Here is a 26,614-nt window from a genome sequence, read left to right as displayed (position 1 = left end):
TAAATAAATTGGTGGATTTATACATAGTTTGTTTGCTTTTATTTATTAGAATGAACCTCCACAAAGTTGAGCCTGTTACGATAGAGATTAATATTATGCTTTATGGAAAAGATTAAAATAATATCTGGTTCTCAGAACATTTAGGCACAGGTATTAGAATTAACAGTTTTAATCTATCTAAACTTAATGCCTTTGATATAAGGATAAACACCTAATACATGATTGCATTCTCCTCTGTTGAATCCTCGAATGGCTCCTTTTTACATTAAATCAGCATAAATAGTACATTCTAAGATATTCCAAGCATGCGGAAGGTCGGTAGATGTAATCCTTGGATAAATTAGAAAGGCAATTGTAATGACTTGACGCTACGATGGTTGCCGTGCAAGTGACGCTAAAGCATAGCGTCCCATTTATTGTTTGGCGCCAAAACAAATGGCACACTAAATTATATCTAACAGGTTACAAACAATAACAATGACAATATATCACATCATCTCCCTCCCTCAAAAAAAAATTGATTACAATTTTGCAACATCACAAAAAAAATGAAACTATATTGGAGAGAGAAGAAAAACCAAAGGAGATATACTTCATGTTAATAAATTGAACATTACAAAGAAGAAGAAAAAAAACTTCACAAATCCAAACACTCCCTCTCTAAGAGGGTACCTCCTTTGAGGGACACTGTTTCCGGTCACACTCTGGTCATTCACATTCCCTCCCACTTTGGGCAGCCTCGGTCCCCAGACACTATTTTGACACTCCCAACCCCCCACAGATTGCACCAATCCTTCTTCTAAACTGCTAACTAGGTTGGGACAAGATCTCAATTTCCTCCCATCCTGACTTTTCCTGACTTTTTCCTGACCAAAATCTTGATATATCCTGACTTTTTCTAGCGTTCGCCATAAGTTTTAACGCATGAAGAAAGATGTCATAAGAGGTCATATACAAGGAAATAGCTCAAAATATGCAACACTTCAGTATTTTTTAATTGTAATATCAGAAAAACTTACAAGAAATGTTACTACTGTACAGTACTACACGTTAGGTACTTTGGTACTTTCCAAACAAAATATGGCCACTGTGGACTAGCAATCATTGTGACTTAATCATTAGTCAAAACAGTAAAAAAAACAAGGTGAACAAAACAATCACAATTTACTTATTTTAAGTACACTTCACACATAATAATAGTTCTTTCATAGTGACTTTCCAAACAAAAAATGGCCACTGTGGACTAGCAATCACTGTGACTTAATCATTAGTCAAAACAGTAAAAAAAAAACAAGGTGAACAAAAAAATCACTATTAATTTAAAGTGCACTTCACAAATTGTCTAAGTTAGAAACTCCATTGTTAAGTTAGAAAGTACCAGTCAACTTTTTTATTTCTTCATCAATGGCATCAGCCTCCTTCTGGCTTGATGCTAACACTTTCATCTTTTTGGCTTGAAGCTCCTTAACTTCAGTTCCAATCATCTTCTCATGGGTCCTTTTTTTTTCGACCTCAGCGTCCTCAGATCGGCGCTGCTTCTTTGCTTCTTCATACTCGGAGCGCGCGTGCCGAAATCTGTTGATCATTTCAGCAGATATTTTTATGTTTTCTACGCCACCAGCAGCGTTGACTGAGTCGTACACTTGGCGCTGAGCCACCAAAGACATATCTAATTGGTTCTCTACTATTATCTCCTTATTGATGGAGAAGCCACGCTCGATGAAAGCTTGGCCATGGCTTATGATCAGAGCCATTTTAATCACTTTCACTAAACCATCTGAGCACTTATAACGATCCCAGATACCTCTCCAGAAATGATCTAGTCTCTGCCTCTGACGATCATATTCTTGACAGGCGTTAGCAAATACTTGTTTGTCACAGAGCACCTTAAAGTCAGACAAAATAGTGTCGCACTCACTTGCAGGAAGCCAATTGCGGCTGTGCAGTTGTTCCAAGAAGCCGTTCAGTCGAGTAGAAACGGCAGTTTTGGAATGTGAAATCAGTTCTGGGTCACAAAAAGTTATGGCTCTGCAGAGTTTGTAATTCAAGGGAGCCTTTTCAAGAATTTTACTAACCATAGCCTTCAGCAGGAGCACACACTCCTCCTTGAACTTCAGCATTTCTGGAGTAGATACTTGTACTTTTTTGAGAGCGTCCTTTACAGAAAAACTAAAATTGAAGTTCTTCACAGGAATCAGATTGTCTTCATTGGTAATGTCAACTTTACATACATCTGACTTTCGATTTACATAATCATTCTTGACAAAATGTCTAAGCAGGTTCGACACTAAGTTCGACAGGTCCGTGTGCAAGAACGGCGCCATTGGGTCATTGGTTTGATAAGTAGTCAAGAATGGCTCAACAAGTCTTGCAACATATGAGAAGAAGGCTAACTTAGGCCCCAACATCTTATCTTCAACAGCTTTTGCAACATACAAGAAGCCGGCAGATTTTATTTTATCCTCTTCAGGTCCAGTTCTCACTTTTTCAATAAAAGTTTTTACGTTTGGCAATATTTTGATGCAATTATCGGCACCAGGTGCATTATTCAACCACCTCACTGCACAATACTTATTTGGGAAAGTAGTAGAGCCTGTCCACTCTGTATACTTACTGCGACGGGCAGGCACATTCTTAAATATATTGTATAAGGCCCTGAGAAACATGACAATATTCCAGCCACACTTACTAACCCCCTCTTTGAAGGAATTATGAACTACGTGCAAACCACAGGACCCCATGAGCAGCAGCAGTGGCTCATCCTCACCAAACTCTGTTTTCATATAAATCTGGAGATCTTTCAGGAACTTGACATTAACATTCGGGCCATCCATGCCAACCATAAGCACATGAGACTGCACACTTCTAGGAATTGCTGTGCAGTATGCCGATATGAGATCAGTCGCCCTTGAGCGACCCAGGAACACTGAATCATAATATTTCGTCACCGTTTCATTTTGATCATCACACCAAAATTTAATGGCAAGATCCATTTGAGTCTTCTGGCTACACTTATTGAGACTCTCGTCAAATAAAACTACCACAAAATCCAGTTTGGTTAACTTAGATGTGATAACATCATGGAAATGTGGGGCTAAACCATGTACAAGTGAATAGGCGATTTTGTTCCGACCCAATTCCATTTTTGCAGCAATCATACTATCTGGGAACATTGTGGGAAATAACTGCACTGCCTTGCCCCCAGAAGACAAAGAAGTATGGCTCGTTACACAATAGATACACCACAAAATCTCAGCTTTGGTAGTATCTTGCTTCATTAACCAGGTGTTAAGACCTTGCAAACCAGCAGTCTTCGGGACGGCGATAACTTCGTTGGTACATCGCGCACATGGGCATGAACATGTGCAGGCAGGTGAAGCTGGTGTGGGGTCATCGGGATCGTCCCGAGGGTCTTCTGCAGTCCCACCCGATGCTGAGGAACCAGGTGCCGCCGCCGTGGGGTTCACCGACGCGGATGTAGAGGTAGAGGGAGTTGCTGTAGTCACCTACAAAAATCAGGCTGGGGTAGAGAACCAGAAAACCCCGAAGATTTTACAAATAACTCACCATCACTTACCTTCTTAGCGGAAGGCAAACAAAATATCTTGATCCCGTAACAGCTCTTCTTGTTCTCGACGGCAGTATTGTGGTGGGTTGATGACAGGTGTTTAGTCAGGGCACCGCGACCCATGTTGCCGAGTTGATTCGTCTTGCAGCACACCGAGCAGTAGAAAGATGTTGGTTTTCCTTCTGGCAATCCATGCTTTAATGCAGTCGAAGTCTTTGGTGAGAAGCAGCTGAAATGAAGCTCCTTTGACCAATCCTCGTTCCAATACGTCTGCTTTCCCCCGACCATGACTAGAGACGAAATGGGCCTCAGCATTCGGGTCTGAAAATAATACAATCTCATTTTGAACTACAGCACCATTAAGTTTCAATGAATAGTCGAATGGAGTGGATAAAATAACACGACAGTGAGTTTGCTAATATTCGTGACAGCCTACCTTCAATGAAGAAAACGCAACCTCCGCTGCTCTCCAGGCACACCGACTCGTCCGGACTCGTCACCGTCGCACTGTTATTGTTGACCCGCCGCGGGCGTAGACCCGGGGAGCGCGTGGGATGGCGGGGGGTGTGGGGGGAAAGGCGCGGAAAAGGAGCGACCGTGGAGCCAAGGTTTAGAGCCTAAGGTTGCCTCACTCGCTTCTGCGCATGAGCCTACCAAGCCGCTACTATGTCACAGACGACCCAATGCAACTTTGCTATTGCATTGTCGTATGGTAGTACAGAATTCATTTAAGGTTCCTGAGACGCTGCGTCGCCATGCGTTCAACACAATGTAGTCAATATTTCCTGCGCTTTCTCCGTTAATGGTCTCAGTAGTCCACAAATGATAAAATGACTTTTTGTGGAAGAAGAGCGCGTTACACTGCCGTGTATGCCGGCCTCCCGCTATACAGTGGCGACGTGCTCAAACTGTCAGAAACGAAGAAAGCTGGACGAAACGTCTCATACTACACGTGGGCACTTGAATTTAGGAATCCTTTTATTTCATGGATATACAAATCGGCACCAACAACCTCTTAATACCCCTCACACGTTAAAAAAATATCGCTGAAAGTGAATCGGTCAAAATTAATATGTATATATACCAAAGAAGTGATGTACAAGATTTGCGATGCTCCTATCACATGTGATAAGCTAGATTTTTTTCCACTTTTGAGATAAATTACCTAACATACTTATTCGTGCAAAGACAATTATGTTTTTACATCATCAACCCGAAAGGCATGACCTCCACTGTATCCCCATTGTAAGAAATCATTCAACCTCATTTCTAGACGTGAGACTAAAAACTAGTTGTAATTTTATTATTTTGTACGCCATTAAATAATACAGAGCAATTTTCCAGGCAATGGCTGAGCAGAATAACCCATAACATGTGATAATTGAAGTTCAAAAATATTTTAGCGCATTAAAAATATTTCTCAGGCATCACGGGAAAGATCGTAAATCGCATGATAGAAACCTATATTTTTTATGGTAATTATTCCTTCACTCGAACAAGCTATAAATTGGTAGTCTTGCTAAACTTCTAAGGTAAATTAGGATAAACCGTTTCAATTTTTTTTCTTTTCACGTCATATGTACTTGCAACTGTATTGAATCAGAACCTCTTCCAAGTGAAGGATTCTTTTTACTTTTGAGATTTTAGCCTGGTTATCCGATCAAAAGTCATTAATTCAGGTATTGATACTTTGCTCCAGATTTATTGGTAATCTTCATTGCGTTCAGACTTTATACTTTTCTCTATTCTCAATTATCAACTAATTTTTCCAGAGCATGATAATGAACGACAAGACGCATGGTGAGAAAATAGCGTTTTGCAATGACATGGTCATCCTTAGTGAAAAGCATATGCATATATGTGTTTTAGTTTTATTTAGCTGATAGCATACCTGACGGGTGATCGAGAGGAGCTTTAAAAGTAGGCATATGAATTCAATTATAGTGCATCTGAATTAGCAATCGGTAATTTCAAAATTTATTTTATAATCAATGATCGTTATTTTTAAGTGACTCACATTGCTGAATGTTTTCTAGAAATTTTCTAAAAATGCTTTGACTCTTCTGAATTCTCTCTGAGCTCAATATTGAAGTTGGTTCCTTTTCAATAGTCTAAATTATTTGCTAAACGTTTGCCTAATTGGAACCGCTGCAGCAAGCGATGTAAAATTTCAACCCTTTTCACTTTTTGCACTCGTCACATGTTTATTTTATTTTTTGATTACTCCAAAGGATTTCATGCATGCATGCATGCATGAGAGGGTTAAGAGTGTCTAAAGGCCGTTTTACACGGTACACGGAATTGCGCAGTCTGACGTACGTGCGAAGGCGCAATCAAAATTGCGTCGTGTAAAGCGGTGAATTGCTAGAACACATGCGAGAACCTTGCCATGCAGCGGCAGGCAGAGCGACGCCAGCACTCCTTGCTTCGGCGGTGAAGGCGGCAGCCCAGTTCGGCACGGGTTAGCACGAGGGGAAGGGAGGCGGTGAGACAGCGCGGCGCGGGCGTTCTCGGCTCATCTTGCGGCTGTCGCTTGCCGCCAGTGCGGCGTGCGGTGGCCGGCGGCACAGCAAAAGGCACACAATCCGATCCATCCTGACTCTTCGGGCGCTCATCCTGACGATTTCCTGATTTTCCTGACCAAAACTTTTTTTCCTGACTATTTCCTGACTTTCCTGACTTGTCCCAACCTAGTGCTAACCTCTTCGCTTCTGGGAGCTATTTCATGAGCAACAGCTACATCTTCAATCTCCACTCAACTTGGCCTCTCCCTCATTGTCACCCTTGTCTCCCTGCCCTGGATTTGATAATAATAATAATAATATTTATTTGCCCAAGGATACAATATGTCATGATAAAATCATTAAACAAGTATATAGGGCACGTCAAAATTAACAAATTAACATAAGAAAATGCTACATTTCAGATTGAAGATATTCTTTTATACTATAAAAACACTTCTCTATTAAGTAAGCAAAGACCCTCTTTTTAAAAACATCAATATTTTCTATACTTTTAATGTTTACAGGTAGGTTATTATACAATTTTGTACACATGTGCTCAGGCCCTCTAGATACCAGAGCTAGGTTCGATTGTTTGACATGAACGTCATAACATCTCCTTGTTTCATAGGAATGTATCTTATTATTCATAGTAAAACAACCTTTATACCTTTTTACATATATGACACTCTGATATATATATACGCAAGGTACAGTGAGTAATTTAAGGCTTTTAAAAAAAGGGCGACAATGAGCTCGATACTTTAGTTTGCACATACTTCTCACAAATTTCTTTTGTATAACAAACACATCATGAAGTTGGGGCGAAGATCCCCATATTATAATTCCATATGAAATTCTTGAGTAGAATAGTCCATAGTAAAGGGTTTTCAGAACATACTGGCTTACACTATGCTTTAATACTGATATAAGATAAAACACTGTATTCAGTTTTTTACATAGGTGCTCTATATGTGCATCCCACTTCATATTTCTATCCACATAAATTCCTAGAAACTTTACACATTCCATATCATTAAGATAATTATTTTTACATTGCAGTAGATCATTGTCCTTTGGGCTGTGCCCAGCAGAAAACAATATCACTTGGGTTTTATCATCATTAAGCCTTAGTTCATTGACATCACACCAAGTTTGCATGCATTTTATTATATATTGACTGGAATCAATTAACGCGGTCAGATTTTTTCTTTTTGATAAGATGGTTACATCATCTGCATATAATACACACTTATTATCTTGGGTTACAATTTTATTAGGTAGGTCATTGATGAATATTAGAAAGAGAAGAGGACCCAATACTGACCCCTGTGGTACACCCTTTTTGACTTCTAATGTGGAGGAGAAATAGACCGTCCCATCTTTCCTGTATGCTACTTTCTGTTTTCTTCCATGAAGATATGTCTTAAGCCAATTTAGAGGAATGCCCCTAATACCTATTGATTCACATTTTTTTAGCAATTTGTCATGATCCACAGCATCAAAGGCTCGGCTCATGTCAAAAAATATCCCCATTACCTTATTCTTACTATTTATTTCCTGTGTAATATTATCAATTGCATTAAATAGAGCCAATTCTGTCGATTTTCCCTGCTGAAAGCCATATTGATGGAGTGATATTATGTTTTGCTTATCAAGATAGTCAATGAGCCTTTTACAGAATACATACTCAAATAATTTACCAAATTGTGGCACTATAGATACTGGCCTGTAGTTTTGCAGATTATTTCTATTGTCTTTGTTCTTATACACTGGGACCACCTTAGATACCTTCAAGGAATCAGGATATACACCTTCTGACAAGGACTGGTTGACTAACGAGAGTAAGGGTCTTCGTATGAGGGACTCACAGTCTTTAATTACTTTTCCCGTTATTCCCTCAATGTCAGCAGACTTTTTCTTTCCTATCTTGGCTATATAGAGAGACAACTCTCTTTCTGAGCAAGGCTTAAGATACAATGAGCTACTTATTTTATGGTTTTCGAGAGTAGCTCCACTTTGGGTGGTAATCACCCTCTTAGGAAGTTGCAAGAATGAGTGGTTTAGGGTATTGGAGATTTCAATGGGATTTGTAGTAATTTCCCCTTGTTCATTTGTAACTTGATCTGGCAGAACTGTTGGGTTGGCATTGACATTACTTTTTATGATGTCCCAGGCTACTTTAGAATAATTAGAGGCATTCCTAAACCTTTGGTCATTATACTCCCTTTTTGCTTTTCTTATAAATATCTTATATTCTTTCTTAAGTTGAGAGTACTTCTGTCGCAACCCATCATCATTTGAGTACCGTATTTGCAAAAATGTTTGTTTTAGAACTCTGGATAAGTTTTGAACTTCTTTTGTAACCCATTTTTTTGTGCTGACACTCCTGTGTTCCACGGACTGCAGCGGAAAAGCTAAGTTGAAGTAATACTTAAATCTACAAAGATATTCATCAAAGTTAACATTCAGAGGTCTTCCACCATATATGTCTTTCCAATCTTCTTGATTCAACAATACACAAAAATAATTCATATTATGCTCATTAAAGAACCTACATTGATTTAGGGTTTTTGATTGAGGATGCTCCTCATGTATATGAAAGATGGATACAATAGCTGAATGATCAGATATTGCTGGGTCAAATACTGAAGTATTAACATTAGATTCATTGTAATCAGTGAAAACGTTATCCAGTAGTGTCCCTGTGCCATTAGTAATCCTTGTTGGAGTATTTACCAGTGGTTTCATTTGATAGGACTGTAAAATTCGCAAAAATCTTCTTTTATCTTGTCCGTCCTTTAAAAGGTTACAGTTGAAGTCTCCTGCCAATATAATATTTGGTCTTGACAATTGACTTGTCAAGGTGTACAACAGATTATCTAAAATTTCTAGGAAACTATTAAAGCTACTAACAGGGGATCTATATACAGATAATACAATAAAATCATTACTTGCTACAGTGTACCTCACTGCTGCACATTCAAAAATAAGTTCAGCATTTAGATTATGCACCAAATGCGACATATTAGAAAAAACTAATGTACTTTTTACAAAAATAACAACACCTCCATTACGATGATCTTTCCGACAATAAAAGTCACCAATCACATAGCCTGGTATTGATATAATTATATCACTCATCCAATGTTCACTTAAACATATAAATTCTGGTTTCTCTGCCTCTGCTAGTGCTTCAAGCTCTGCTATTTTGTTACTCAGGCACTGAATGTTTAAAACCAGTAATTTAAACCCTGAGTGTGTCTTTTGCTGATTTGAGTCACAGAAAGCTAGTCAGGAAGACTTACCCTTAGGTTCGACTCTCGTGTCAGTCGACTGTTGTCTTGGTCTTGTAAATTTGTTGATGATCACGCCAGAAGGCCAGTGAAGCGGATTAATCACCTGTTTAAAATCACTGTATTCCACGCCGAGTTTGAATGCACCATGTACACTTTTACCTTCTATTTTTTCACAAGAAACACACGTGACGTCAAACTTATTTTTTACATATTTTACCACTTCATCTTCAGTGGAATCGCTGGCCAAGCGGCCCACATATACGTACGTTATCATTTTCGCAGCTCGGAGACCTGCACCGTTGTTTTCAGTCGCACCTTTTCCGATACCAAAGAAGTTTCGTTTCTTTCTTCTGTGTTGCACTCGGGTATAGCCGTCGTCATCTGATTCTCTTCGTGATTGTTCATGGTTTAGGCGCACTATTCCGCAGCTGGTTTGATCAACATGGGTCGTTTTTTCCTTTTTTGCCGAAGGTTTTGAGTCAGAAACAGTGTTTGCTCCAAACTCATCCTCTTTTCCATCTCTTTGACGATGTTTCACCGGCTTAGCTACGTCATGTGAGGCCTCTGTTACGTGATTTGCCACTTCAGCAAAACTAAACTTTTTCACACGATTTTCATTCCCCGCGTGAAACTTAGGGTTATCCTTTAGATTGTTAATCTCTTCTTTTAATAATTCGATGTCGCACGCCATCTTGCTAAGTCGGTTTCCTTCAATAACGCGACATGAAAGACATTTCCAGAATAATCCGGGAACTTCCTCCAAAGCTCTCAAAGCAATTTCTTTAAGGCCCGTACACTTATAATGATAAAATTGCTTGCAATTTTCACAAGGAAGGGCTTTTTCACAATCCTTTAAATGGTTTTTACAAGCGTGACATTCAATGTTTACTTGACCGGCCGCCATGTTGTTACTGCCTTAAGACAATACTTAATGAAGAGGACACAAAGATCAATTGCATGTACCTCTGTGGAAGGAGTAACAGTGGAAAGAGTTTTATAGTGCAAAGTATTGCACGTCATTTTATATCAGCTTATGCATCGAGTTCCCATTCATTGAGTGAATTTGCATACGAAAATTTTCTGAATAAATCTTTGATTGTTATTGAAGAACCCTTCTTTATTGAGTGCACTTGTGAAGATATGAAAAGCATTTTGGCGGGTGCCCCTTTTGAAATCGGGAAAAAATACTGTTCCAAACAAAAATTAAAAAGAACTCCGGTGTTAATGACAGGAAATAATCATTTGCTGGGTAAAGGTTATCTTAGACCTCTTGACGAAGAGGCATTAAACAATAGAATTTTATCATTTGATTTTAACATTGAATTTAAACCGGACCGTGTTCTTAGTCCGGAACAGTTCGCTGATTGGGTCTTGTATGTTTATAGGGGATTGACATGCTGAAAAGGACGATGGCACAAAAACGAGCCGCAGAGGACATTCTAGATACCCCTCCACCGACTCAAAGAACGAGACGTGATGTTGGTGGTTCCTCGGGGGGCACGGGAAACTCTGGACAGCACGGTATACCCGAAGGAGAGAGTGAGTCGCCGATGGAAAGACCCATACCCTTCAACCACGTGACCTTTACCTTTCGACAACGCTCCTGGGAGGAAATTGATTGTTCATTAAAGACACTACCATTAACGATAGCCCTACACTCCATGCTCGATGATGAAATGATAGACGATCCAACGTGCTGCCAACTTGTTTGGGTTTCAGGATACATAAACCGATGGTAAAAATTTCGAATTTCATCGTACTCACGGATGAAATTACCGTGAGGAGCAATTCCCCTACGGAAATGTCTTCCTTTGTACAACAGAGTAAAATTATTCATTTCATGCCAAAACACACCGTCACCACCGGTTATACTATTACAAATACTGATTCTGCCAGTAAAGTTAAAATGGACGATTTGCTTAAACAGAAAAAAGATAATTTCTTAGTTTCTCTTCCGAATACAGAAAATTTTGAAAAATTAAATATACATTGCATAAGTCATCCCATTCACGCTAATTTATTGAATAACGATGAACGATATCAGGGCTATATTTTGAACGATGTGGATTACGGTGCCCACGATTTACTTGCAGCTGCAACTACTGAGGAAGAGAAGGAATGGCTTAATTGTAGATATTATTACGGTATCGTAGATGAAACGGGTACCGTGTCGGCAATGACGGATAATTGGGAAACGAAACAAATGACGTTAAATAGTTGCAGAAACAGAGACAAAATTGAAATTTTAGGTGCAGGGGATATTATCGAATTTGAAGTAGAAACGAATTGCGAGGGCGATATGTTGTATCCGGACCTCATTAATACACGGACCCCAGGGATTTTTAATACCTTTCAATTGAAAGGAATTGAAAAGAAATCGCAATTGACAACGATTAAACGGGGTTACACACCGTGGCCGAGTTCTTTTAATCCCAAACTATACAGAAGGAACGCAGCACTGGGAAGTCAGTGGTTGTTCGCAAAATACAAGCCCTTACAACATCACTTTTTCACCATGGTCCCCATTAAGAAAAATAACGGCTCACTCATGAAGACTAGGGCTTCGTGCATGATGGAACAGAGTTTTCAGGTTACGTTCGTATTTAGAGACGATGAAACATCAACTGTGGCACCACTCGATATGTGCCATCTGCGGGCTAGAGGAGGATGGGTGAACGGGAGACAAAACTACAATGAGATGGGAACTCTGATGCCATTTTTGACATGATTGTAAAGATTTGAAAATAAAAAGATATTTAAAATGTACATTTTTTCTTTTTATTTAATCACATGTCCATACATCTTTAAATTTTGTACCCTTATACCCAAAGGGTAGGGTATGTACTCTGTCGTTCAAAACGACCCTTTTCCTATCCTCCGAGGAGAGAGCCAATCTTCGTTGTACGACTGTTTGCAAGTGGTGTTCTTTGGACTGGATGCTGTACTGATCCACAAATATACTTTTATTAGAAAACAAAGCATCCTTGTAATCCTGAAATTTCACACGGGTACCATCCGGGACGGTTTTAGCAGAGGATTTAGTTCCTTTATTTTTCAGGCTGAACCCATCTTCGAATCGGATGGCATATGATTTCGCCCTCAGTCCCACAAATTCCATAATTTTTCTGTGCCCACTCTCATCGGACCACAGTCCGGCTTGCTTGTGGGTCCCCCTGGTTTTGATAACGAAATCGTCCGGAACGTCCTCGTAATCAAGAAGGGGTCCTAATTTCTCATCGTGCAGCATCGTCAGCAAGGGATGTTGTTTGCACTTTTTAAAATGGATCATGAGACAGTCCGTGTCACTGTACAAACAGGACGCATCGTCACCGAACACCTCTTGCAAACGGTACAAAAATTCATATACTCTCAATTTGGCCAACTCCAATATGGAAAATCCTAATTGGACGGGTTTATTCAATACTATATCTTTCTTCTTAAATTCACAAAAGTACTTATCGTCTACAATGATGTAATTTTGACAATCCTTGAGGAAGGAATTAGTTCTCCCAGTGCCCTCGTTATGTTTATCTTGCAGGACGGAAAAGCGTTTGTACTTGAAAGAGTCCTCAGCGCATTTTCCATATAAACTATTGTTGGCCAATTTGAATAGATTTGCATAAGATTTATTAGTGGATTGCTTTCTTAAATTTATATTTCTAGTCACATAGTCTTTGAATACATATTCCTGCGTGAAAATAAACACTTTGTGCACTTTCGTGATAATGAGTCCCATTTTCACATAATACTGTAAATTTCTCATATGTACCAAATAGTGATCTTTGTCCAGGAATGTTGTACAAAGTCTCTTGTTATAACTGTGCGGGGCCAGAGGGAATTGGTGGTGAGCATCGTGAAGTCGTGGAGGATATCTGATATCCACCAAGGCAAGGAAGCAGCGATCACCATCCTCCGCCCACCGCTCCCAATCACATGGAAGCTCTGTCAATGTCTCGATATGTTCGACACACAGTTTTTCACACATCACACTCGAATACAGACCGTTTATGTCCGTGAATAATATGCTTTCATCCGCTTTACTTTCGACATTGGCATATCGCGTGATGCATTGGGCCACTCCTCCTCTGATATTTTCCCTCACTAGTACATATAATTCAGAATCCGTAATAATTTTGAATGCCATGGGATTCGACAATATGCTGCAATGCCAGGTGAATGAGGGAATTCCTTGAAAATAAACTGGGTCACAATTATATGTTACGAAGGAAGCTTCGCGAAAGGCCTCAAACACTTCGGTCAACAACGCAACGTCAAGATCGAGATAAAAATTATGGTAATCTTTGAAAGTCAGCATGCATTTGTTATCGAAGACCTCGAAGGCCGCTTCCTTATCTTGCTGAACTCCCGTGACCTTGCTATACCAAGCGTCATCGCTATCCGGCAGTGTGTGATTCAGTTTGTTTGGGGAATCAAACCATTCATAAGGAAATGGGGCCTTGGATCGATATTGCTCCGGCAAATATTTCGCATACTCGATTGTATGCGATAGAGCATCAAGGGAAGACGGTAGGAAGTTAAAACTATCCATTATGCGAAACCGTACCTCTTCGGTAAGGACAGACATCACATCAATTTTTTCAAATGACTTGGCGTTACATTGTACCTGGGTACCGAATTCCCGTATGATTTCACGTAAAATTAGATGACTGTCATAACCACGGAAATTGTGAAAGAGAATCACAGCGGCGTTTTCGTAGTAAAGCCAACATCTTTTATGATACGAACCCCTCGTCCCGTCAATGAAGTTACGTTTGCCATGTAATACATTCTCCCTATTCAAAATTTCGTTTCCACAAATCATACACTTAGTAGTTTCAAAACCCGGAGTTAGCGACCACAACTTAATCCATGATGACAGCGTTTTTACAAAATGAGCAGCAAGTTCGGGTTCCTCGTCGACGGTGTGAATACTTTTCTTAATTATTCCTTTTGAACTTAAAACATAAAAGCAGTAACCTGAGATATGGTGCTCACCCGATTCTATATAGGCTTCGAAGTCCGCGTATATAACCAGGGAATGTTTACATTTGGGTTTGTTACCCACCATAATTCGAGAATCGGTTACGGTAGATACACGAACCTCACATTTTCCCATGGTATGGTAGCGTTTGCATCCCTCGCAAAATGCCCTAGCGTTTCCCTTCGTTTTATCCCTCAGAAACGCGTCTAGTTTTGTGATGTAGGAGAACCTTTTATCTTTATAGAACATACGTATTAATTTATCGGAAGGATTTCGCGAAACATCATAGATAACATTACCTCTTTCATTAAATATTTGAATATTGTAATTATCAACCGAAATATGCCAAGCCGGTAACTCGGATATATGCATATTTTCCACCATCACACATGGATTTTCACTCAACCATTTCTCGATACTTCTCATTTGCTGTCTATTGTTCAGCGTCGGGTCCCACGTATGTCCAAGCGCCAAGCATCCCGCGAACGTATTTTTCATCCTCGTGCGTCTCGTACCGGTGCCCCGGGAGAAGTATTCGGCGTTCCGGGTATTTCTCGGGGTTGGATTCGGAGAATTGTTGGGTTGGGAAGGCGCCATGGTAAACCACCACGATGCAATGCCAAGGAAGGTGAGGCCGGATTCCATCATCTGAGAGAACTCTTCGATGTCCGTCAACTTGACATAGGCGTCCCCGAAAAAGTCCTCAACCTCCAGCATGTCCACATCCAAAATAGCGTCCAGGTTGCAGCCCAGATGAAGCTCCACCTCCTCTTCGTTTTTCATGAAAAAAGCTGAAGGGTGTAATATCAGCTTTATGGATCTAACTTCATTCAAATACACCGTAATGAAATCTACGGCTTCTTCGAAGGTAGAAGCGACCCAGTAACCAGCGGCAGGTACTGCGTTCTGCACTCGCTTAGCCATCACGTTCGACTGATTTGATTATCGCCAAACAGGCCGCTATATAAAGAACTTCGTATTAGCAACTACTCAAAAGACTCCCCTTTAATATACCACCACTCAACACTGAAAAAACGACCTCCTCGACACAGAACAGTTGAGGACGATTGATGCAATTCTCCTATGATAACCCCGTGACATCACTCAGGCAAATGCATCATCATTACATCAATGCCCGCCCTCAGCCGTGCCCGTGCCCAGCAGTACCGTTCCCAGCCGTTCCGAAACAATAATATATATTAATTATATATTAATATGCCTGTGAATGAGATTCCCATCATCAGTCAAATTTTGCAGTTCCTTGTACCAAAAACCTCTTTCACCAATCCCTTCACCCACTTCCCTATACCATATGGGTAAACTTTCACAATCACCTCTTGACCACTTTTAAACACTCGCCCAAAAGAACCCCCCCGAGCTCCTCCTTGAGCCATTTATTGTTTGGCGCCAAAACAAATGACCCACTAAATTATATCTAACAGGTTACAAACAATAACAATGACAATATATCACTGCAATAATACGAAAATTAATTTTCATAGCAGCTTATTACGAGTAACAGTACAAATAACAATCATCAATTTCAATCTGATATATATCCATAGGTGAATACAACTCAAGAGGTTTAGCTATCAATTCTTAAAACAAAGAAACATGTGTACAGTAATTTACAACTCTAAAACTCTTTATACAAACATACTTGAAAAAATTGCAACGTATTCCACACACACTACATATACATTAATCATGGATGCCACAGAACAGATACAATGGAATTCCAGTACTTAAGTCCAACATTTTCATGCAAGAAATATGCAATGGGGAGAGGCTAGCAGATACAAGAATAGAGTGGAAACCATGTCAAATCAACCATATAAAAATTCAGAACACCCAAAATTTAATGCCCTTTGAACAATGTCAGCTTGGTGTTCAAATTACAGACATAATTTTCTCATTTCTGAGGCATGCTGCTGTCCTTTATGATGGAGCCGTATTTTAAAGTACTCAAGTAGTACAGCATTCAATACTAGATGAGACGAACAGAATGTTTGTCTTATCAATGTCCAAGCATTTGCATACAGGGAACATTTTACATTGCTACGTACCAAGATCCGTTTATAAGTTGCTTTAAACTGCCTTGCAGTTGGGTTATTATTGTGCCCTCCCTGGCTTCTTATTGCAGAAAAAAAAGTTTCCAAATGATCCTGGCTCATTTTGTAGGTCAAAATAAATGAAATGCAGGGATTGCTAAGCAACTTCCTTGACAATTTTCTAACACTATCAATACATATTAAAAGACCCAAAAATCCCATCTTCCTGTTTGACAATAATAATGGTGGCCCATGGGTTGACTGCTTCAGCCCTTTGATGTAAATCGATACGTCATCAAAAAACTCCATTACCTTACTTATGTTTGCCATTTTAATTGGGGACTTGAAGCCCTTACTAAGCAGATTTTTGCTATTCAACACATCAAACAAATTATTTAAGTACCTTATAAATCTTACAATGGCTTCTGATCCCTTAAACTCCTCCACCTTTTAAGTCTTTGCTTAAATACTCCAAGGCTGTGGCAACACTATTGCTTAGCATCTGAGCAGCAATTTTTACCTTCTTCTTTTGCCTAAATCAATTTATATGCTCAGGTTTCTATTTATTTGCAGCATGTAGCCCTTTGTTCGCTTGAAACCTTTGTAGTGTAGCAATATATTCCCACTTATCAACAATACATCCTTTACTTGCCAAAGTATTACGGACAAGTTTCAGCGTGTGGCATGCATCTAGCAGCACATGTAAATCTTTACCTGTACCTTCATGTTGAAATTCTGAGGATAGGTTTTCTGGGTCAATTGATGCCCCAAGGAACTTTGCCATGGCCAGATTAGTACTGGTCCCATTGAACGTAAGTGATACAACCTATTTCACTTAACTCCTCAATTACCCTGTACACCAAATTACCTCTTTCTGAGGAAGAGAGCCCATCGATTAAATAGTATGAAACTGGTTACTTCCTGCTTCCATTCAAGCATGTGGACATGAAGACCAGAGCTTCCTTTGCCACAGGTAATTCATCATTATCTAAATTAGTACCGTTATCAATGTAACCACTGAAATTTGAGCCATCCCACTCCACATGCTTCCGTATCGCCATTTTATCAAACATTAAGCCACAGTATACCTTTTTACCTACAGACCTTGCCTCATCTGCTTTCATTTTCAGCATTCTCAATGCCTCTAAGGTCATGCTAGGTGCACCATCTACGACACTACCATTTCCTCAGAGAAACTGGAGGAGGGAGACCAAGGCTGAATGTGCTCCTAACGTAGCTGTATGCCTTGGCACTATAGCAATTTAGAGTCAACGCAAAGCTCCTCCGGATACTTTGCGTGAGAAACACCTTGCTCCATTCTGCAAACTGTCTCCTTTACACATGATGGAACTGACGTCTGTAATGCAAAGAGGAGTTAGTTACCCACTGAATAAAAACCTCCATATCTATCATAAACCTACATATGATGAGGAAACTCAAAAAGTGAAGGAATAGCATCCTACTTAAGCCAGCGGCCACCGAATCATTCTTGAACTAAACATTGCCTGGCAAAATGCTTTGAACAAAGCTTGGAAAAGACTGTTGGCACAAATCCATCCCTTTTCAGCGCAATTATCCACTTCCTTTTGAGTTCTTGGCCATTAGGACAACTATTGTATGTGGGAAAGATAATACACATATATGAGTTGATTTTAAAATGAGTAAAGAGAAAATTTGGCTATCTATAATATTCAGAGAAAAGAGCAACTGAGGTCTTTCATGCTATCCTCGCACCGTGACCAAATATACTTGAAACTCTCAATATTATTCTCCATAATCGTTTACTCACAGAAAGGTATATAGTGCATGGACCTTGAAATGATATTATCTCACCTGTGTAAATATATTCCACTTCCTTTTACAAATCTCTCTTTGCAACCGTAGGCACTACAGGGGTGAACCATGTTTCACTGTGTGGCGTTAAGCAAGATCTGCCACATAGCGCGTGGCCAAGCTCTACCTCATCCCTCCCTCATGTTCGTGACGTCATGCTTCATCTAGCTATATTCAAAGTCTATGGTAGCGTTCAACGGACCGCACCCATACTTGCTGGCAGGCAGAGTCGCGGGAGTCTTAAACTGGCCTTCCCCGTCATGCAGCGTAACCGCTCACTGTTGCTAATGCTCCCCCTTATTCTTTGAGGAGAGAATTATGATTGTTCGCAACGGGAATCAAAGTAGCTGACATCTGGTGGCCAATTTCAGAAATGAGACAGAGGTGATTAAAATTTATTTACATTTTGTGTGGAGATCCTGGATCTTATCATGATGTTAGAGTATTGAGGCGATCTGATATGTATGCAGCAGTAGAGGCCAACATTGAAAGATATTTCCCTAACCAGACATTTCTGCTAGGTGACAAAGCATACAATGGAGTGGGTAAAAAATGGATTGTCTGTCCATTTAAAGAAAATGGGCAGCTCACAGATGGCCAGATTGACTTCAATTTCAGAATTTCTCAAACAAGGGTGGTCGTAGAAAGGGCATTTGGCATTTTAAAGGGTAGATTTCGCCGACTGCAGAAAATTCAGCTTCAAGATATGGAATTCACTGTAAAAATTGTGGTTGCCTGCTGTGTATTGCACAATATTTGCATGGATAATGGAAACAATGGAGAGGAGATGTATGAGGATGATGCTGGAATGGATCACAATGGCGTATCTGAGGATGAAGAGACAGAGAGAGAAAGGGATCGGCAGACAACAGATAGAAGGGAACAATTACTTAGAAGGATGCTTTATTGATGTAATAAATATTCATTCATTCAAAGGAATAAATCTCCCTTCTTATTCTTAAGTTATCTCAGTAAACCAATTTTTTCCTTCTCCAACGCCATCCTTTCCTTATGCCTGTCCATTTTCTTGGTCAGCTTCGGGGTTTGTAGCTGAAGTTCTTTCTTCCTCAACTCCAGCTGCTCTTTCATGTGCTTGTTTCGCTCCTCCTTAAATAGACACAGCTTCTCCTGGTGTAATTTCTGGTCATCTGTCCTTGTCTCGCATTTCTGCAAATGCAGCAGCCACTGTCTCTCCAGCTCCAGCTTCGTCCTAGCCGTTTTCAGCCCTGTACCACGCCCTCGTTTCCTCAGGGCAAATGTAGGAGTGGCCACCGGACTTTGAGCAGGTGTCGAATAAGTCTTCTCAGTTTGTGAGCTGTCGAGCTCCTGGGTTTTCCTACTGCTTTCCCCAATTTGTTTCAAGGAGAATCCACTGTTAGGCATGGGAGAGCTGAATGTGAAGCTGTCTCCACCTCCAGTAGACCTATCTCCCAGAATCTCAGCCATTCTCTCCTCAAATTCATCCAGTTGCCGTGGATCATTCCCACTAACCCTGTTGTGGACCTTAGTCCTGTGATAGGACTTTTTCAGGGCACTAAACTTCCAGCGAACCTGGTCACCAGTCAACTGCAAGTTATTGACCATACAACTAAATTAGATACCAAATAAGCAGAATATATATGAAATAATGTAATTCACATTTTTTAAAATATGAAATGGTGGTAACACAAATTTTTAGCGGTATATGACTGGGGTCCATTATTTGTACTGTTGGACCAATACCCTACTCTTTACCAGTTTTATATACAAGAAATTAATATCACATACACACATAAAATTTATTATATTTTTTGAAACATATGAAGGTATTATAAAACTTTCTCTGGTTCAATGCAAGGCCATGGGAGAATCAAGTCAACATATACATGATTGGCAGTGAATAATGATAGGAATGTAATTAAAAATCCTCATAATAGGTAATGTCCCCCTCTATCATAAGTCTAAGACTATTAAATCAAGTAATATCTCCTGCATTACTTACCGCTTACCACAGTGAATAATGATAGGAATGTTACGATTGATTAATGATTGATAAGGCAACTCCAACGAATGGAAAGCAGAAAACACGACTTGTGTCGACGCATGTCAACTTGCGTCGACGATTGGAAAGCACCCAATGAGAACACTCACCTTGATTCTCAGTGATCTTCAATAATGGTCAGCGACTTGATACGTGCAGCTCACCTCCAGGAGTTGGGTGGAGTTGATGATGAACAATGTAAGGATCGCGTTAATATAGGGCCAGAAGTCACCGTATGCTCGACTGTACTCCATGGAGAACAGGAGATCTCCGGAATTTACAGCTGCATTGTTGAAAGAATAGAAATACGTAGATTTGAAAAAATAGCTGGTAAGAAAATTAATAATAGTAATAATGATAATAATAATAATACAACTTTATTCCATTTACATTCAAATATATTACATTAGAAAACACTTAAATAATTATGGAATATATAGGTACCCCTTATTGAAAAGTTACGGGGCTACCATCTTACACTTTTTGCACAGGTCTGTTGCTAACACACATGAGAAGTAAATTTATTTCTTTGCATTCAGTTATTTGTTATCTTATCTTACCGATTGCATTCATTATTATAATATGATATTTCAAATATTTACTCAAGGATAACTATCTTTCTTATATAAACGCATAAATTGAGTGGAGAGCTGCCTCAAACTAATCTTAGGATTATTGACCGGCAATGATGTATGTTGAGAACACTCACCTTGATTCTCAGTGAATCTTCAATAGTGGTCAGCAACTTGATATTTGCGGCTCACCTCCAGGAGGTCGGCTGAGTTAATGACGAACCACCTGTGTGCAGATCGCGCTTATATAGGGCCAGAAGTCACCGTATGCTCTCCAGTAATCCAACACAGGATATCGCAAGAAGTTATAGCTACATTGTTCTTTCCTGCACTATCAGGGGTTGAGTGCTTATTCGATAATAATTTTCGCGTGCCTCATCTTTTACACTAATGTGCATCCAGTGTGATCGATGTTTATTTTTCATGAGAATGAAATTATCTAACTATAAATTCCTCCGGTTATCTGTGCAGGCGTAGGCACGCGCATGACTCGCTATTTAGCCAACTAGCGCCTCCAGGTGGTGGGCCAGTGGCATAGCCGGGCGTAAATATTTCTTTAACAAATGAAGTTATGAAAAGTGTTAAAATTAGCTTAAAAACACCTACTTATTACCCAGTTTTTAAAAAATTTCCCCATGGTCATGGACCCCCCCCCCCCCCCCGAACGAAATTCCTGGCTACGCACGGCGCCACTGTGGCGGGCAGTATATTTACAAGTCAAAAACCATTCAAAAGGATATAGACAGCGTCGAGGCTGGTTTCCTGTTAATTGCATGTATCATGCCCTGCCATAGCGTAATTGCCGCCCCTATATTACCGTATATACCCGCAGAAGCCGCGCACCTTTTTTCCGGAAATGCCGGTGAAAATAATGGGTGTGCGTGGCTTACACGAATCCTCCAAATTGTAATGCAAGCCGCATACCATTTTCCTTAAAATTCATATCGTTTATTTCTCCAGAATTTATCGTTGAAACTAGGAAACCTTCGCAGGAATTACATTTCTAACATTATTAAACCTTATTAATCATAGAAACACACGAGTAAATACGGTATTCATTGTTAACTTGTAAAATCAAATCAAAAAATGAAAGCATTGCGGATGTAGGAAGGGCCAACCCCCGTATTTTCTGGAAAAATTGAAAAGATAGTAATTTTAAGGGTGACTCCCGAATGCAAGTTTTTCTTGTAACTGCTTAAAAAATATATTCTGGCTGATATTCTGGTTCTTGGTATTGGACGGCCTGAAATGGTTAAAGGCAGGAGCTGTGGTCATTGACTGTGGGATAAACAGCATTCCAGGTACTTAGTGTTCATTTGATGTGACGTCAAGCAAACAATTCCAAGGTTTAAAGGAAAATATATTTTGGTGGTGGGAAAAGATAAAAATTTTTGTATAATTTCACTGTATTGGATGTCAGTCATTAGATGCCATGTGGAGTGTCCCTCACCTACCAAACTACCTTCAGGTTGATTCCCTGAGTTAGTGAAACTTTTTTGTCTGGGTAACTATTTTATGCTTTTTTCAGTCTTGCAAAAATGAAATATCTTTCATAAATCCATGCTTAATAATGCATTTACTTCAGTATTTGTAATGTTGCACACAGCACAGTATATTTATTATTCAATGAGATGTACTAGCAACAACTAATTGCAAAATATAAACAAAGCATTTTAATGCATGGTAACAGGTATCTATTTACATACATTGCAGTATAATGTTATTGGTTTATCTTGAAAAACTGACTTTCAACATTGCACTCAGAAGTATCAATTTTGCTTGCATGTAAACTTATGCATAATGACATGAAATTTTTATATTTTAGCCTTAAAAATCTTGAATTATTCATGAATTTATATTTTATCTTGTTGACGTCCTGTTCTAGATCCTACCAAAAAATCTGGACAACGACTCGTTGGTGATGTAGCTTTTTGAGAAGCAAAGAAGGTTGCCCCCTTTATCACTCCAGTGCCTGGTGGAGTAGGACCAATGACTGTGGCCATGCTTATGAAGAACACTGTTTTGTCTGCCAAGAAGGCAGCAATGAGAATGATGAGCCTGCAGTGGAACATCAAAAGTATTCCATTGAAACTGCAGGAACCTGTGCCAAGGTATTGTAGTAAATTATGGCGTTCTTCTGGAAAACTTCCTGGATGTATCAGTAATTACTTTAAAGTCAGATAATTTCAAGTGTTCTAGAAAGCCATGAAGTGTTAATTTAAATGTGAATAAATCTGGAAAATATTCTTTGTTGCTAACTCAAATGGTGATCTTTCCTCATACACTTAGGTATAGGTAAATGCCCTGGTACTGTTGTTAATTTTGGATTGTTGTTGTTAACTATTTTTAGTTTTGTTATGTTCCTTTTGTTTTGAAGGCAGCACACATTGCAGACATGTGGCATAGGTTTTTTTTAATGGTAGTTTCCTTTGACCTTCTGATTGCAATTTTACATTTGTATGTAGTAATGTAGTTACTTCAGTTACAATTGCAGTTACAATATATAGTTACTGATGTAAAGGTGGTGATGCCAAAAGCTTGGATGTATCTTGAATTGTGGATTATGTGCAGTAAAAAATTGTAATGCTCACAGAGCAAAGGGTGACACCCCCTTTTGTACTCCCAATTGACTGAAGTCTTGAAATGAATTGAACTCATTTTTATGGCTGTCATATACCATATTTACATGGATCTCAGAAAAATACAATTATAAGACAACGCCCATTTTGGAACTCCGCTGAGGAAAAAATTTAGTTTGGAAAATTTATTACCATGTATCTCTGATTTTGGTCTCTTCTGTTTTTTGTAAAACCTTTGAGAAGTAAGTAATAAGGTGGCCTATATGAATACGTCCATTAATTAATTATTTTTAAAGGAGGCAATGGAAATGGAAGCCAGGGAAAAATGTAATTTTGAAAATTAATTTCCATTTATGTATCTCTGAATATATTGCCTTTTGTTTTCTTAAAACCCCGTAGAAGTAAATGATAGGATGGCCTCTATCAATGTCTTCTATAATAATTTATTTCTAAAGGAGTCAATGCCTTTTTTGGAGTGCAAGTACTTGAGTGACTAATTCGGCTATCTGAACATCACCATCACGGCATAAATTGTTGGGTGGTGGACATAATTATTTGTTGGTGTATCATTGTTAAAGAAAAATGAAAATGTTTTTATAGTTATTGGAAACGAGAGACCTGATTTCGAAGGAATACTTGCAAGAATTCGAAGTGCGGGCATTGCAATCATGGCAATCCTTTTGTTTTTGTAAAGTAAGAATTTCTTAAGCAATTTATTATTTAATGTAAGTTCCTAGCCTTAAGAACAAAGGGAGAACAAGACTATTTGCACTTTTCTGTAATCATTCATCGCTGAGAAAAGTTATGGCAGGACAATCTCATGGTCTGTCGAAGTTATGGTATTATGTTTTTGAAATCATATTTACGTAATTACTATCTCGCCACAAGAGGGACTATGGTGTGACAATTATAAAACGGGAGATTATCTTAGCCATACTCAAGGCTTTTTGAAGCAAATTCATAGATATTACGGAGTGCACCTGACGTCTGATTGGTGCTGGCTGAATCTTTGAGTGCTGCCAAAAATATTTTTTGTTTTATAGAGAGTAATAATAATAATAATAATAATTTATTTGTCCGGCGATTTGTTCTCACAAATATAGGACACGTCAATTATGGTACAAAAATACACAGATACAAAAAACTACAAGGTATTACCATACATCATGTAAAAAGCAAGGTGTTATGGATGAAGAAAATCATCCACAGAATAAAATAACTTTTTCAAAAGAAACTCACGAAGCTTTGATTTGAAGAGATATATGTTTTTGACTCCCTTCACTTCTGGTGGGAGTTTGTTAAATAGCAGTAGGCCCATGTGCCAAGGTGCATAACTTGAGTTCTTGGTTCTTGTAAATGTTTGATGGAGGCTTGTAGAACTCCTTGTATAATGACAGTGGTAATCACTATTTGTTGCATAATTCGAAAGATTCTTTTTTGCACAGACAATTACAGCATACATATATACACAGGGGAGAGGTAAAATGTTGAATTTCTTAAAAAGAGGGCGACATGGAGCATAAACAGGCACCTTGCCGATAATACGGAGTATCCTCTTTTGAATTTTGAAGATTATTTTGGAATTGGGTCTAATAAAATAGTTTAAATCATGGAACTGAATTTTTAACATTAGCTTTTGTTGCAAAGCTATCGGATGGTAAACTCAGGTATCCATAATTTAGATTATGCAACCCACATTAGATGTTGAGAATGTTGCATGTGGTTGTAAGATTGTTTTCTCATTTCTGCAGGTGTTGGGAGGGAAAACACCTTAGATTCTTGCAAATATAGTTATAAACACTCCTTTCTGTACAGTTATTTTTGCATTCTTGTGTTTAATTATTAATATTCCCACTATATTTTTCTTGTTATTACTAACCCTATTTTTTGTGCATTGTGACAAATATATGTTTATTTGTTGGCTTGAATAAAAAAGGAGTATTCAGTGTAATGGTGATTATATGTTTCTAATTTGTAGTAATACCTCACCATGATTCTAAGTTCTGTGATTTTGAACTTCCATTATTTTCCAGTGATCTTGCAATAGCTCGAGCTCAGATACCCAAGGACATCACCCAATTAGCAGAGGAGATAGGCCTGGGTGGTAGTGAATTCTCTCCTTACGGGAACAAAAAGGCCAAAGTTGAACTTTCTACTCTCAAGAGGTTTTCTAATTGCAAGTCTGGAAAACTCATCGTTGTGGCTGGGTACGTTTGTGATAATAATAATATTTAATTTCCTGTTGGCTATACAAGTATAATATAGGATTTAGTCAAAAAAGGAAGAAAAGTTTATACAAAAGTTACATAGAAATTACAAAGAAGAGATCAGCAGTTAAATACATACATAATTATATTAATTTGTCATTAAGATACTCATCAATGCCATAATAGCATTTTTTCTTTTAGCTTATTTTTAAAAGTATTATCACTCACTGCACATTTTATTGGATTTTGGAACTTTATTATAAACCATGGAGGCTGAGTGGTGAGGACCTTTTCTGCTTACACTTAAAGGTTGATTATTCAGATGGACATTGTCTTTACCACATGTCTCGTGGTTATGGATTGAGGAGTTAGACATAAACAGGTGCCTATTGTTGTGATGTGAGTGAAGTACACTCTTGCATTAGAATTTTGCAATTATTGTCACGTAATCTTTCACCTTATTACTGAAGGGACGTTTGCAATGAGATGATAAATGTATTCACCAAAATCAGTATGAGCGCGTGTAAGAGACCCTATTTTGAGCATCGGTAAAACCAAAATGCGGAATTTTTCTTTCCCTCATTGCGAGGAGTTGCAGACGTATGCCTCTACTATCGATAGTTATCTAATTGTCCCCTTTCAATACCAAAAAAACTTAAGTGGCATTTTGAACTAAACGTTTACGCGGCATTTTGAACTAAAAATTTATCAGCGCTAATTTTCAGCTAAATTTATCCGGCGCTTATGGTTCGCGGAGTTAAGTTCGTATTCACTCGTAGTATTAACCTCTGTAGGATCCCGGATAACCTCTGTAAGACCTGTAATTTTTAATGTCGTTTTCCCCCTCATTTTCCAAATGGACCAATCGCAGTCATTGTGAGGACAATCTTTTTAGCCGAATCTAATTTATACAAACTACTCTTTGCCGAAAGTCATGGCGAGCTGAAATGCCAACATATGAAAAGCAAAGTTTCCTTGCGTCAACCACTTAGAAACAATCCAT

At 38.9% G+C, this 26,614-nt stretch overlaps 2 protein-coding genes across 3 annotated transcripts in view; one reads left to right on the top strand and one right to left on the bottom strand.

The window, feature by feature from the left end:
* Positions 1 to 1,325: 1,325 nt before the first annotated feature.
* Positions 1,326 to 6,290, bottom strand: LOC124168023. Of its 2 annotated transcripts, XM_046546107.1 has the most exons (3): positions 4,005 to 6,290; positions 3,578 to 3,889; positions 1,326 to 3,506 (listed from the first exon to the last, which is right to left on the bottom strand). In XM_046546107.1, exons 2-3 carry the CDS (start codon positions 3,881 to 3,883, stop codon positions 1,368 to 1,370), a joined length of 2,445 nt encoding a protein of 814 aa, XP_046402063.1. In that variant the 5' UTR covers positions 3,884 to 3,889; positions 4,005 to 6,290; the 3' UTR covers positions 1,326 to 1,367. The 2 variants fall into 2 exon arrangements, with proteins under 2 accessions (XP_046402063.1, XP_046402062.1); XM_046546106.1 differs by having other exon boundaries at positions 3,578 to 6,290.
* Positions 6,291 to 22,504: 16,214 nt separating this feature from the next.
* LOC124167764 (C-1-tetrahydrofolate synthase, cytoplasmic-like) overlaps positions 22,505 to 26,614 on the top strand; it is a 45,415-nt gene continuing 41,305 nt past the window's right edge. The window contains exons 1-3 of the mRNA XM_046545778.1: positions 22,505 to 22,610; positions 22,711 to 22,936; positions 25,438 to 25,611. Coding sequence (XP_046401734.1) covers positions 22,815 to 22,936; positions 25,438 to 25,611 — 296 coding nt within the window. The 5' untranslated portion in view covers positions 22,505 to 22,610; positions 22,711 to 22,814. The remainder of the gene's footprint in view (positions 22,611 to 22,710; positions 22,937 to 25,437; positions 25,612 to 26,614) is intronic.

Source organism: Ischnura elegans, chromosome 11 (genome assembly GCF_921293095.1).
Source record: "Ischnura elegans chromosome 11, ioIscEleg1.1, whole genome shotgun sequence".
Lineage (NCBI taxonomy): Eukaryota > Metazoa > Arthropoda > Insecta > Odonata > Coenagrionidae > Ischnura > Ischnura elegans.
Note: the sequence above shows the minus strand (reverse complement) of the source record. Positions and strands in the feature narration are given on the sequence as shown.